This window comes from Scyliorhinus torazame, chromosome 15 (assembly GCF_047496885.1).
Source record: "Scyliorhinus torazame isolate Kashiwa2021f chromosome 15, sScyTor2.1, whole genome shotgun sequence".
Taxonomy (NCBI): Eukaryota; Metazoa; Chordata; class Chondrichthyes; order Carcharhiniformes; family Scyliorhinidae; genus Scyliorhinus; species Scyliorhinus torazame.
This window is the reverse complement of record NC_092721.1, coordinates 99,857,675-99,872,527: the sequence shown is the minus strand read 5'-3', so window position 1 is coordinate 99,872,527 and position 14,853 is coordinate 99,857,675. Positions and strand designations below refer to the sequence as shown.

Genomic DNA, 14,853 nt, shown 5'->3' with positions numbered 1-14,853 from the left:
GGCCGCTGACGCTCCCGCGCATGCGCCGGGAAACTGACAGCGGCCACTGACGCTCCCGCGCATGCGCCGCATTTCCGCGCCAGCTGGCGGGGCAACAAACGCCATTTCCGCCAGCTGGCGGGGCGGAAATCCCTCTGGCGTCGGCCTAGCCCCTCAATGTTGGGGCTAGGCCGCCAAAGATGCGGAGCATTCCGCACCTTTGGGCCGGCGCGATGCCCATCTGATTGGCGCCGTCTTTGGCGCCAGTCGGCGGACATCGCGCCGTTGGGGGAGAATTTTGCCCATTCTGTTAGGTAATTTGGACATTCTGAATTCTCCCTCAGTGTCCCCGAACAGGTGCCGGAGAGTGGCGATTAGGGGATTTTCAGAGTAACTTCATTGCAATGTTAATGTTTAATGTTTTAAAACTCTTCCAGCCTCAAATCCATGGTTGATACCTTCATGCAGATAGTGAAAAACCCGACAGCTGCCAAAGTCTGACTGCCCCCATAAACATTTAAAAACCTTACCTGGGATGGGGTCTCAATGAGACAACAATGCTGTCACTTGTTTCCTTCATAGCAGCAGGTAGCTTCCAAGTCCGTTCCATTTCCCATCATCTTCAAAATGACCGACGGTGGAAACCCTGCCTTTTTTTTGGTCCTGCCTCTGTGATCGGGACCATGAAAATCCAGCCCTAACACTGTTAACAATAAATATTTGCATTTGAAAGGGATTCCGTCTGATCTGAGTTTGACTGCTCTGTTCAACTCTGTCTCTTTTTGATTTGAGATGTCACGAAAATAAGCAGCGTGGGTCTGTTAAGTCACCCAAATAAATGATCTACTACAAAATATAAACTACACATTATCCAGTATTTTGTAAAGATTATTGTATTTTTTGTCATTTTAAACTTAAGGTGTTACCTATGGATTTGCCAATAGCCCCAGTTAGAAATGCTCAAGGCGTTCAATAACTGAAAATAAATTAATAGTCTGTTTGAATTGAGAAAAAATCCATCAAGAAAGAAAGCAAGTAACATTTAATCACACAAAGTGGTTTCTGAGCAGTATGCACTTTATTCTTTTTAACATATCAAGAAACTACTTCTTAAATAGCAACTAATCTTAAGTAGGCTCCACTACAGCGGTGAATACACATTTGCCAAGTTTGCAGTTTACATGCATTTCCACTCCACGGTTAAAATTATAACTTTCTAGACAAAGTTATTTGCCAATGACAGCTACAGCTGAAAATTTACTGAAATTTACCCTCATTGAAGTTTCAGAATAAAGATGAACTATCTTCAAACAAAAATGTTTGTGCTTTCCTTTACAACAGTTAATGTTAAGATTGGGAGTGTGCATAAGCAATTCCTACTATCTGAATGGTTCCATTTGTTCACACTGAACAGGAAAAACTTCATATTTTGTGACACAGATAATAAAAAATTGAATATGAACCTGCACAATATGTGGGCATCACTGTATGCACACAGCCCAAAATGGAAGAGTCAGCAATACTGAGTGTTAATGATTTGTATTGATTCATGTAAGTAACAGCACACACACAATAGACATCGGCTAAGTACTGTATCAGCACACACAGCTCATTCTTATAGGAAAGAAATTGTACTATCAAGTTCACATGTGGAAAAATATGGGTTGTGAGGTCCTGCTGTCTTGAAGACATTTGCCGGGTCTGTTAGCTACATTATTTCAACACCTACTTCAGTTACTTTTAAGTAGGTCAGTGAAAGAGCCATTGACAACACTTATAGTACCACCATTAACAAAACACTCAGCTCTGATACATGGATATATACACACAGACATCAAATCAGAAAAACAGTTCAACCTTTTGCAGCATGCTGCTGCCACTATCAGTGTGCTTGTTTCAATTTTACTGCAAACAGAATCCAGCGGCAATAGGGCACTGTATTCTTTTCATTTAAATGTTTGTCACAAAACTTCCATATTTCCTCATAAAGTTCTCTCAGCCATTTGGAGGAGCTATGCTTTTAATTACAAACCAAAAACTGCACTGATTTGAGATATTAGTGATGGTACATAAGACTAATTAAAGTTCTAAATTAAACAGGAGAGATTTTAATTTCCTCTGCCCAATGAATGTGGATTGGTAGCAGTGTTAAACCTACAGCACACCCTACACTTACATGTTTCCCACTCATTGTCATATTATCACCAGGACTTTTATGAGCTGCCAAGGCATTAGCTTCATGCAGGAGTTTCCTGAATCCATTCAAATTGTCATCCTCTGTTAGGACCCCAATGCAAGTTTAATGGGCTGGACTGGACGTTTGTTGTGGACATTCTTCTCAGTAAAACTTGGTGAGCAAGAGGAAAATGTCTGAAACTTAACTGTTAATAATCGTTATGAGTGCAGAATGAGCTGGGAAACCCCTCTCTGGGCTCCAGAAGAATCACTAGTTCACCTCGCTCTCTGCCTACAATAATCACAACCTGTCCATTCTTCCAGTGGGGTGGCTTCTGGTGGCAAACCATGCTACCCTTGCCAGTTTATGTTATTGAGGTCTGGCTTTCAACATGTAGCAGGCTTCCTCCTATAGGGATGAGTTGGATGGGTCATGTACTCTGGTATCTGATTATCTGAAAGTTAAAATACCTGCTAATATTATTTCTCCTTTTAGGGTTTTTGTCAATGTTACCCTGAAGTCAGCAACCTGGAGGTTGACAGCATGAGCCAGTTTAAACTTGAGTGGCAATCTTCTTTCCTTCTCTTCCCCTGGAGAAGTATCAGATATAAAATTAGCACTTCCAACCAATGACTAGCCAAGGTGCAACTTATAACACCCTGGGCTGGATTCTCCTCTAAATTACGGCCCATTGTGGGACAGATCTGTGGTTTAAAATGGAGTAAAAAGGAGTCTTCAGGGCTGATTTCAAGGGCCCACCGATCCGCTTCATGAAAATTGAGTCAAAGTGACATATAGCAAACCATGCTACTTACATCAGGAAAGAAGCAGTGTATGTCAAGGCCATCACTGGCTTGAATTTCTTTGCAACTGGAGCCTTCCAAGCAGTGCGAGGCGACATTTGCCGCATTAGTCAGGCAGAAACTCAGCACTATGTCAAAAAAGCATTGATGCCCTCGTCACAAAGGTGAAGCAATTAATTTCCTTTCCAATGAAATGAGAAAAGCAAAAAGAGTGAGAGCCATCCAGTTTTAAAGCCATCAGCATTCTAACAGGCAGGACACATGTACCACTGTCTTGTATGATAACCCCTTCCATATTATGAACTGGGAAGACTTTCACTCTATAATGTACAGCTCGTGTGTGATATCAGTCACTTCTTCCTGCACATCAATGTCAGATACTCAGGAAGCTGCCATGTACAAACAATCCATCATACCACCCCAAACTCACAGAGTCATGTGTCCAAGTGGTTAATCAAAGCTACCTCCACAGTCATGGATTACAATACCACAAAGACATTTTTCAAGGCAGGTTAAATTTGGTAGAGCCATGCACTACAGCCCAACTAACGCCTCGTGAATCACTGAATCAAGCTACCTGCTGCACAATATTGAATAAAGGCTTGTTGTTGCCAGAAGCTAAAGGTGATGTTGAAAAAGAAAAGGAGAGGATACCACACCATTGAGTTTTCTCAATAAAGGGTGACTCACCAAATAAATGCTTTGCATTTCCCTGTTCTTCCCTCTCAAGATTGCTTTTGTCATTTCTCTTCATATGGTCTGAACCCTCTGCCTCTGGAATTTCCTCCCCTCAGTGACAAGCAGCCTTGCTCCCCTAACTCTTACTTCTGCCAAACCCTCCCTACCAATCCCAACCCCATCCAGGGAATGTTAGAGAGTTTCTTCCAGCACGTCCAGACATTCAGGCCACAGCTGCCTGCAATTCTGCACAAAGACCCACTTTTGAAATGCTGCCGCAATTTAATGTTTCCATTCCAGATTTCCCTGCATCCCACCAGCGACAGCATATTCAGAGGTGATACTATTACTGTCCCAAAAAACACTCTGTACATAAAATGTGGCCTCTGCAGAAAACAGCAGTGAGTTAGTGGAGAAATTATGTGAATGGGCATTAATCTTGCTCGACTAGTTACCCAAGAACTGGAGAAGAATTTTGCCCATTAAACCAACACACAATCCCATTGTTAAATGGGGTCACCTAATCTGTTACAGTCTTAGCCTCAAAAGCATCTTTTTAACATTGCTAATATTGTTACATTGAAAGACCTTCATAATGCTGTGGGGCAGTATACCAGCGGCCAGTCAAAAAAGACACACAATAATGCAGCTCAGGGTCACACTCACACTTGCCCTTGATGGAGTGGCATCCTTCCATCTGTGAGAAATGATGGGAATGTAGCCTCGGAACATGGTGAGCTCTCTTCCTCTTGCCTCTCGGCAAACGTCAGCTGCATTATCATACAACTGCCTATCACGTAAAACCAGCATCATTCCTGCTACACTTCCAAACAGTTCCTGTTGGTCACTGTTGGCTCTAGGGATCAGAACCCCAATCTCCCCACATTCCTAAGTTTGGAATATTTCCACTGGTTTGGGGTCATCAGAGAATGCAGAGAAAAAAGTAAGTTTTAATCATCCATGAATGAACTCCACAGGAGATCTTGTGATACGGTTGGTCGCGACCCTCATCTGGGCCAGAAGCTCTGAGCTTGGGTGCCACTCCAGGACTAAATGGCCATGGAAGGTGTGTTCAAAACACGATGAACATGTTGATTATTAACCTGCAAATCCTTCCAATATGCTTCTGGCAGGTGCTAAGTGCAGGAGAATCTCTTTGTCAGGTTAGCCATGCTAGTTGTGGAGTGGCACCCTCAAGCTGTAGCCTCTGGTGACCTTTTCCAGGAAGAACTAGCCACAGAAACAGACATAGGCATCGGAAGCATTGACGTCTAATTTATAAAAAAAATAAATTTAGAGTACCCAATTCATTTATTCCAATTAAGGGGCAATTTCGCGTACCCAATTCACCGACCCTGCACATCTTCGGAATGTGGGGGCGAAACCCACGCAAACACGGGGAGAATGTGCAAGTCCCACACGGACAGTAACCCAGAGCCGCCATCGAGCCTGGGACCTCGGCGCGTGAGGCTGCAGTGCTAACCACTGCGCCACCGTGCTGACCCATTGAAGTCTAATTAAACTTTACATAACTGCTAATCAAAATGTGTTTAAACTAATGCATTAGCTGTGGTGATTTTGTGTGCTTCCTAAAATTGTGTAAGACTGAATATTTTCTTTATATATGAATATATTTGTATCCAATATGTGCTCCAGAAATCATTGTTACAAAATGATCTGCACAGAAAAAGAAAAATTATCAAGAGTCTGACATTGATAACATATCTAATTAACATCAGCTTATAAGCAGCTACAATTACTTAGATTCATCTGTTTAGACCACTTCCCGGCAGGGACAGAGCAGGCTAGTTAATAAAGGCTTCAGGCCTAAATTGAAATTTCTATATTTACCTCACAACTCATGATTGAAATCTTCCTGGGCAAAAGAGATACTGGAGCCCAGAGTCAAATTATGAACTGTTGAGATTTGAGCCTCAATTTTAATTTGGGACACCTATTTTTTTTCTCCATTTTAATCTCTGGTAAAGTAATGCAGCTTTTGAATTGTCCCAGTGCAGGCAGACATTTTCCATGCCCTGGCCTAATTGTTTCTTGCCTGCACCTCAGGAAAAAAAGTAAACACAAGACTTCCTGTTCAAAAGTATAAACAGTTAAGTTGTACCCTGTGACATACAGTAATTCAGTATCATTGCACAAACAGCAATGAGGTGGAGCAGCACTCCAAATGGTGGGCGGGATTCTCTCAGCCCGGGGCCGGGCCAGAGAATCGCCGTGACCGGCGCGAATCGCACCATGCCGCCCCGACGCGATTCCGCCAGTGTGGTCGGCACGGTGCAGGTCGAGGGCCGCACTACGCAGCATCCCCGCCGATTCTCGGCCCGGGATGGGCCGAACGGCCGTAGTAAAAAGCCCGAGTAAAAAGGACCTCAGCGTGGAAGGGTCTGGGGGTGGCCTGTGTGGGGGGAGGGGGGTCCGACCCAGGAGGGGGCCTCCGTTGTGGCCTGGCCCACGATCGGGGTCCACTGATCGGCGGGCCGGTCTCTGGGACTGGGGACCTCCTCTCTTCCGCATCAGTCCCATTAGCCCTACGCCATTTGGTGTCGGGGCCGGGGCGGAGAAGGGAGCCACTGCGCATGCGCGCTTTGGCGCCGATGCCACTGCGCATGCGTGGGCCCCGCAGCGCCCAGTTGATGCTGGGATCAGCAGCTGGAGTGACGACAGTCGCTCCAGTGCCGTGCTGAGCCCCTGTAGGGGCCAGAATTGCAGATCCTGAGGCCATGTTGACGCCGTCGGGAAACGCGACCTTTCCCTAAGCTTAACAGTTAACAAAAATATTTATGTTTCCAATATTTGCAATTTTCTGCAACACATTTTCTACTCCAAATTGCCATTCAAAAAGCAGCCAGCTTTCCTCTATCTAAATCGATACATACACCTGAGGAAGAATATGACTCAAATAACCAGAGCAAGGTATTTTGACCTTCTTCTCAAAGAAATGAATCATTGCAATCATTAGTATCACAAGGTAACAGATATTAACACTTCTCTCTTCGATCTATTCCATTTGTATCACAGCAAGATCAGTTCCCCAGGGTTAGAATAAGAGGTAATATAAAAGCTAAGAAATAGCCTCTGTGCTTCAAAGCAACAATTTTAGCCTCTTTCATACGTCAAGAATTTTTCACACATGACAGTGTGGGTGAATCTCATCAAAGCTTCTCCCCTCCCCCTCCCACTGTTACTTCAGCAGAAGAGAACATAACTTACGCACCTAAATAGCGTTCCCACAGCGGTTCCCACAGCACTTCCGCTAAAGTTGATCGTGACAGATCTGGGAAGCTCCAAGTAAATATATTTGGAAGCATTTGGACGTATTAGTGAGAGGCAGCATGGTTTTGTGAAGGGGAGGTCGTGTCTCACTAACTTGATAGAGTTTTTCGAGGAGGTCACAAAGATGAGTGATGCAGGTAGGGCAGTAGATGTTGTCTATATGGACTTCAATAAGGCCTTTGACAAGGTCCCTCATGGTAGACTAGTACAAAAGGTGAAGTCACACGGGACCAGGGGTGAGCTGGCAAGGTGGATACAGAACTGGTTAGGTCATAGAAGGCAGAGAATAGCAATGGAAGGATGCTTTTCTAATTGGAGGGCTGTGACCAGTGGTGTTCCGCAGGGATCAGTGCTGGGACCTTTACTGTTTGTAGTATATATAAATGATTTGGAGGAAAATGTAACTGGTCTGATTAGTAAGTATGCAGATGACACAAAGGTTGGTGGAATTGCGGATAGCGATGAGGACTGTCAGAGGATACAGCAGGATTTAGATTGTTTGGAGACTTGGGCGGAGAGATGGCAGATGGAGTTTAATCCGGACGAATGTGAGGTAATGCATTTTGGAAGGTAGGTAGGTAGGCAGGTAGGGGATATACAGTGAATGGTAGAACCCTCAAGAGTATTGAAATTCAGAGAGATCAGGTCCACAGGTCACTGAAAGGGGCAACACAGGTGGAGAAGGTAGACAAGAAGGCATACGGCATGTTTGCCTTCATTGGCCGGGGCATTGAGTATAAGAATTGGCAAGTCATGTTGCAGCTGTATAGAACCTTAGTTAGGCCACACTTGGAGTATAGTGTTCAATTCTGGTCGCCACACTACCAGAAGGATGTGGAGGCTTTAGAGAGGGTGCAGAAGAGATTTACCAGAATGTTGCCTGGTATGGAGGGCATTAGCTATGAGGAGCGGTTGAATAAACTCGGTTTGTTCTCACTGGAATGACGGAGGTTGAGGGGCGACCTGATAGAGGTCTACAAAATTATGAGGGGCATAGACAGAGTGGATAGTCAGAGACTTTTCCCCAGGGTAGAGGGGTCAATTACTAGGGGGCATAGGTTTCAGGTGCGAGGGGCAAGGTTTAGAGTAGATGGACGAGGCAAGTGTTTTACACAGAGGGTAGTGGGTGCCTGGAACTCGCTACCGGAGGAGGTGGTGGAAGCAGGGACGGTAGTGACATTTAAGGGGCATCTTGACAAATACATGAATAGGATGGGAATAGAGGGATACGGACCCAGGAAGTGTAGAAGATTGTAGTTTAGTCGGGCAGCATAGTCGGCACGGGCTTGGAGGGCCGAAGGGCCTGTTCCTGTGCTGTACTTTTCTTTGTTCTTTGTTCTTTGTATATCCCCAGAGAATAATGGTGCTCTCTATATATACTGGTGTAAACGATCACTAAGAGATAAATAACACTAATTTCTCCAAAGTCCATCTGTTTCAGTCAAAATTGTCTTCACTGTCATTTTGATGAAGGGTTAAAATTTGATCATTGTGGTGCTTGAGTTGAGAGGTTCAGAGCTAAATGATCGGTCTTAATCTACCAGTTAGCAGTCGCAACTACAAGTGCCCACTTCACGGGGTGATGGGGAGGGAGTTGATCTAGGCTGATTTCAGAATAATATTGACAGGTTCCCTGGATGATAGTAGGGAAAATTCTAGAATGTATTATTAAGGTTGTTGTCGCATGGCATTTGGAAAACCGCAGAATCAACAACATTTTTATAAAATGGAAATCACGTTTAACACGTTTGTTGAGGTTTTTTTTGAGAGTGTAACTGTCAAGGAAGATTTTAAAAAAACAGTGGATTGAGAAGGCAATTGATAATGTGCCACAAAAGAGGTTGAGACAAAAGATGAGGGTTTATGGGATGGGGGTAATACATTGGCATAGATTGAGGATTGATTAATGGACAGGAATAAGGAGATCATTTTCAGGATGGCAAGGCATACTTAGTGCAGACTTAGTGTTGAGGCCTCAGCCATTTACAATTTATATCAATGACTTAGTTAACTCCTCACCACCACCTCTGCTCTCAATAGCTCTACTGTCTTTAAATTGTCAGACTGATTGTTTGATAAACACTACTGGATATGCATCTGGAGTGGGACTTGAACCTTGCCTCCTGACCCAGAGGCAAAAGTGATACCAACTGACCACAACTGACATGTTAAATTAGCATGTTCAGATGAGGAACTGTGAACGGAATCAACTTGAAAGAGTGAATGAATCAGACGGCATGAGAGAGTGAGGTTAGCATCATTTAGGGTAGCATCATCGCCCAATTAACTGTATCAACCATGCACACAATTAATTGAGCTTCTTCAATGCATTCTGCTCAATATCACCTTACTGTCCTTCCCCCACAGGTGGCATCAGTGTTCATGGTTTAAGTGAAAGTGTTTTTTCAAAAAACCAGAATGAAAAGTAAAAGGGCATTGCTATCACAAATAGTTTGGCAAATCCTTAAGAATCATGAAGTGCTGTCAAAACTTGTGATTTACTTGTGAAAAGATGACTGCCCTTACTGCTGGCAAAGGAAAATTACACCCGGAAGGTGAAATTCAACTTTTGCAGGGGTATGGAACAGGCAGGGGCAGATCAATCATCCATAATACACCCTACCAACATTCCTTTGGAATTGCCAATCTGTTATCACCCCTGTCAAAGTTGCATTTTACTCTCGTTTTTTTTCCAAAACATAAAGGCAGTATCTTCTTCAAAGTTAGTAGTTTTGTTGACATCTTTTTTCATGTCATAAGCCTTCTTTTTGTTTCTTACTTCTGTGAAGCACCATGGAATGTTTTGCTATGCTAAACATGTGCTACATAAATGCAAGTTGCTGTGATTGAATTGTATTCAATTCATTCAGATTTTTCAAAACCGTCCAGATTCCAGTTGATAATGTTCCTGCTTTAAATGTAGACATTAGGATGGAAGCTGTAACAGGATTGTTGCTACAGCAAGATCTCAACCTAAGACTTAAAACAAGATGAGCAGTTGCCGTTGCTTCTGAAGGAATTGAGTGTCGGGGTGACAGTGTCAGACTCAACAGACTGCGCAAGGTCATTCTCACTAGCGATGATGTGTTTCACCAAACATCGAGCTGCTTCATCAATGTTGACATTTTCCTGTGGATGAGAAAAGAAGTTAAACAGCCATCTGTTCAAGTAACGAAAATACTTTCACGTTAAGCTCCTGGATTGTGAAATAAATGGCATCATTGAGCTTGTACGGGGAATCATATTCATGAAATACTTTGAAAAGTTTTATAGTATTAGATTTAGGATTAATTTCACTAACCCATCCCACTGAAATGCATCTGCCTTTTTAACCCTGGCTGTAATGCTGAGTTATCTCACCAGGCATTATCTTGTTATTCATGCTGCTGTTAGGAGGCCTCGTTTTGCTTTGCCTCAATGCCCTGTGTATATGTTAGTATGTCGGGTATTGAGAGAAGGTACAGGGTCAGAGGAATCAAAATGTCAACCTGGACAAAACTGGCGGTGAGATTTAAATAACATGGGAAATGATACAATGAAACTTCTGGAATATTTTGCTCCATTGATGATGAGTATTTGAAAGCTTGTGTAAAAAAAGCTGTTTGGCGATATGAGGCTGAGGAACAACTAACTGAAGGGACTAAACATTTTCTCAAATGTTATGGCAAAACAGGCAGCAATCAATTGACTCCCTGTTATATGTAGCACTTCATATTTAGTTCCATTTATTGTAATGATGCAATATTACCAATTTGATGCTACCATCTAAAATTGGTGTCTATTTCTGTACATGTTGGTGTGAAGTTTCAGTTGGGGCGATGGATTGGCGCCGTCTTTGGCGCCAGTCGGCGGACATCGCGCCGTTGGGGGAGAATTTCGCCCCTGGACAGGCTGAAAATAGATAAGTACCCAGGGCCTGATGGGATTTATCCTAGGATTCTCTGGGAGACCAGGGAAGAGATTGCTGGACCTTTGGCTTTGATTTTTATGTCATCATTGGCTACAGGAATAGTGCCAGAGGACTGGAGGATAGCAAATGTGGTCCCTTTGTTCAAAAAGGGGAGTAGCGACAACCCCGGCAACTATAGACCGGTGAGCCTCACGTCTGTAGTGGGTAAAGTCTTGGAGGGGATTATAAAGGACAAGATTTATAATCATCTAGATAGGAATAATATGATCAGGGATAGTCAGCATGGCTTTGTGAAGGGTAGGTCATGCCTCACAAACCTTATCGAGTTCTTTGAGAAGGTGACTGAACAGGTAGACGAGGGTAGAGCAGTTGATGTGGTGTATATGGATTTCAGTAAAGCGTTTGATAAGGTTCCCCACGGTAGGCTATTGCAGAAAATACGGAGGCTGGGGATTGCGGGTGATTTAGAGATGTGGATCAGAAATTGGCTAGCTGAAAGAAGACAGAGGGTGGTGGTTGATGGGAAATGGTCAGAATGGAGTTCAGTTACAAGTGGCGTACCATAAGGATCTGTTCTGAGGCCGTTGCTGTTTGTCATTTTTATCAATGACCTAGAGGAAGGCGCAGAAGGGTGGGTGAGTAAATTTGCAGACGACACTAAAGTCGGTGGTGTTGTCGACAGTGTGGAAGGATGTAGCAGGTTACAGAGGGTATAGATAAGCTGCAGAGCTGGGCTGAGAGGTGGCAAATGGAGTTTAATGTAGAGAAGTGTGAGGTGATTCACTTTGGAAGGAATAACAGGAATGCGGAATATTTGGCTAATGGTAAAGTTCTTGGAAGTGTGGATGAGCAGAGGGATCTAGGTGTCCATGTACATAGATCACTGAAAGTTGCCACCCAGGTTGATAGGGTTGTGAAGAAGGCCTATGGAGTGTTGGCCTTTATTGGTAGAGGGATTGAGTTCCGGAGTCATGAGGTCATGTTGCAGCTGTACAAAACTCTGGTACGGCCGCATTTGGAGTATTGCGTACAGTTCTGGTCACCGCATTATAGGAAGGACGTGGAGGCTTTGGAGCGGGTGCAGAGGAGATTTACCAGGATGTTGCCTGGTATGGAGGGAAAATCTTATGAGGAAAGGCTGATGGACTTGAGGTTGTTTTCGTTGGAGAGAAGAAGGTTAAGAGGAGACTTAATAGAGGCATACAAAATGATCAGGGGGTTAGATAGGGTGGACAGTGAGAGCCTTCTCCCGCGGATGGAAATGGCTGGCACGAGGGGACATAGCTTTAAACTGAGGGGTAATAGATATAGGACAGAGGTCAGAGGTAGGTTCTTTACGCAAAGAGTGGTGAGGCCGTGGAATGCCCTACCTGCAACAGTAGTGAACTCTCCAACATTGAGGGCATTTAAAAGTTTATTGGATAAGCATATGGATGATAAGGGCATAGTGGAGGTTAGATGGCTTTTGTTTCGGCGCAACATCGTGGGCCGAAGGGCCTGTACTGCGCTGTATCGTTTTATGTTCTATGTTCTAACTGAAAATCGCAGATGATGCCATGGGCGGGAACTTATTACAGGCACTCAGGGCAGTAAATTCCCCGAGGACCGAGCACAACAGGAAGCACGGGCACGTGGATTCGCCAAGGTGGCCGGGATACCGATGGTCCAGGGTATCATCGATGGTGTGCACGTCCCCATGCGCCCGCCTGCAGACAACAGGGAAGTGTTCATGAACAGGAAGGGCGCATACTCCATGAACATTCAGGTGGTCTGCGACCCCCCACATGAAGATCATGCACGTGTGCGCAAGGTACCCCGGGAGTGTGCATGATGCCTACATTCTGGCACAGTCGTTCATCCCCGCAATGTTCGATGGATGCCCCCCCCCTGGCTGAGGGGCTGGTTGCTGGGCGACAAGGGCTATCCATTGAGGTCATGGCTGATGACGCCAATACGGAGGCCTCAGACCAACGCGGAGCGCCTATACAACGAGGCCCATGCAGCAACCAGGGGTGTGGTGGAGCGGTGCTTCGGCCTGCTGAAGATGAGATTCAGATGCTTGGACCACTGCAGAGGGGTCCTGCAGTACCGGCCCGACAGGGTCGGTTGCATGGTTGTGGTCTGCTGTACGATGCACAACATTGCCATGCAGAGGGGAGATGCCCTGGTGGAGGAGTCGAAGGGAGGACCAGACGGCACCGGAGCTAATGCAAACGAAGGGGAGGAGGAAGAGGAGGAGGAGGAGGAGGAAGAGGAGGGTGGCGTGCATCAGGGGGGGGGGGGGGGGGAGGGGTCCATAGACACTGCCCGGGTGCTGGTTACGTCCAGGAGGCTGCACGACGGCACCACCGAGGACAGCGGGCACACGGCGCGTTGGTGGCCGCACGGTTCACGCACCATGGGGGAGGGATCTGCTGAACACTGCCACTTGCACCACCAGTCCTGCACACTGGCACCCTCCCCCCACCCCCCCGCACCTCGTACATGGCACCAATTCCACATCACCTTACCACTGCGGCACTACGGGATTGCACAACAGTGATGATTGGGTAAGCGGGTGTGATCAGTGCCATGTTGAATGACGACAGCCCGCTCTGCGATGAGCTGTGAGCGCAGATTCGCCAGCCAAGGTCTGACTCATGGCTATAGCTGAACCATGCACTCCGGTGGTCACAGCGTTCATCACGGACATTTCATCACATGCCCGCGTGGGGCAGCTGGCGTCCGAGTGCCAAGGGCTTCGTTGTCCGATTTTGGGAGGCAGGGGGAAAGGGACAGCACATCCGGCACTGACGTTGAATCGCTCGTTAACCCCAGCGCCACTCGGTCACCTTCACGAGCCCCCTGGCACCGGACATAGCACAGAGTCTTACAAGATAAGTGCAACAGTGAATTTAATTGTGAAATTCACATACAGATGCCCTACCCCCTACAACTAAACTGTGCCCTGCGCACGTGCCAACTTACTATGTTTCTAACTTCTTTGCCTTACGGGCCCTACCACTATGTCTAGGTGTCTCCCCAGATGGGACAGCAGTAGTGGAGGCGGACTGCTGAGAATCACGCCCTGCGGCATGGCTGCCCGTCGGCACGCGTTTCCTGTGGCAGCCCGGCTTCGATGGGCCAGGCTGCTCGGCAGGCGTGCTGGATGGCGTGGTGCCACCTGTCCTGCCCGCTGCCCACCTGATGCGCCAGGGACGAAACGGGGGGAGGTCGAGTGTTCAGGGATGCCCCTTGCCAGGACGGGCCCCAGAACCTCCTCCCTCGGGAAGCCCGGTGGCCCCCGGGCCTCAATGTGGGACGGAGATGTGATTGGAGACATGCCCCGTTGCACCACCGACACCTGACGCTGTCAGTCCTGGAGGCCTGCAGCGGTATCGACCATGGTCCGAATGTTCGCAGAGACGGAGCCCAGGGAGTGCGACATTCCTGCCAGGGATTGTGCTATCTCAAACTGTGAGTGCGCTACGCCATCCATCGCGTGTGCCAGGCGGTCAATGCTCTCCGCGACTGACTGCTGGGACTGTGCCATTGCTTGCTGGGACCGAGCCATGGCATGGCGAGACTCGGCCAGGGCCCGGAGCCCGGCGGCAATGTCGTGTTGGCTCTGGCGCATGGCTACCTGTGAGAGGGCAGCCCTCTCCTGGGCCATGGATGACGCAAGCATGTGAAGCCCAACGCCTTGCAGAACCTGACCCATGGCCGAAACCGTTTCACTCCTTGCCTCCACCGCGGACGCCACCCGTGCGGTGTCGGCCTGGGTGGCTGCGATGAGCGGCACCACTCCCTGCTCCTGGATGCGAATGGACTCCTCCAACTGCGTGTCCAGGTCCTGGAAGATGGCCCTCATCCCATTATTCAGTCCCTGGGTGTCCACATTCATCGGTTGTCCGGGTGGGTCAAGTACATCCAGGAACCCGGGAACCGTCTAGGCGACAGCAGTTTGCTGGGCTTGGGCTGCCCTCCGACCGTCCAGCCCCTCGGCTGCTCCAAACTCCACCTGCTGTACCGGCTCG

General features: G+C 46.8%; 1 protein-coding gene across 2 annotated transcripts in view; it reads right to left on the bottom strand.

Moving 5' to 3' along the window:
- LOC140391711 (ras-related protein Rab-38-like) overlaps positions 1-14,853 on the bottom strand; it is a 115,142-nt gene that overhangs the window by 9,475 nt on the left and 90,814 nt on the right. The window contains exon 3 of one of the 2 annotated variants that reach the window (XM_072476475.1): positions 1,039-10,056. The exons of the other annotated variant lie outside the window; for it this stretch is intronic. Coding sequence (XP_072332576.1) covers positions 9,901-10,056 — 156 coding nt within the window. The 3' untranslated portion in view covers positions 1,039-9,900. Of the gene's footprint in view, positions 1-1,038; positions 10,057-14,853 lie in introns of those variants that run through there. 2 annotated transcript variants of the gene reach the window in all.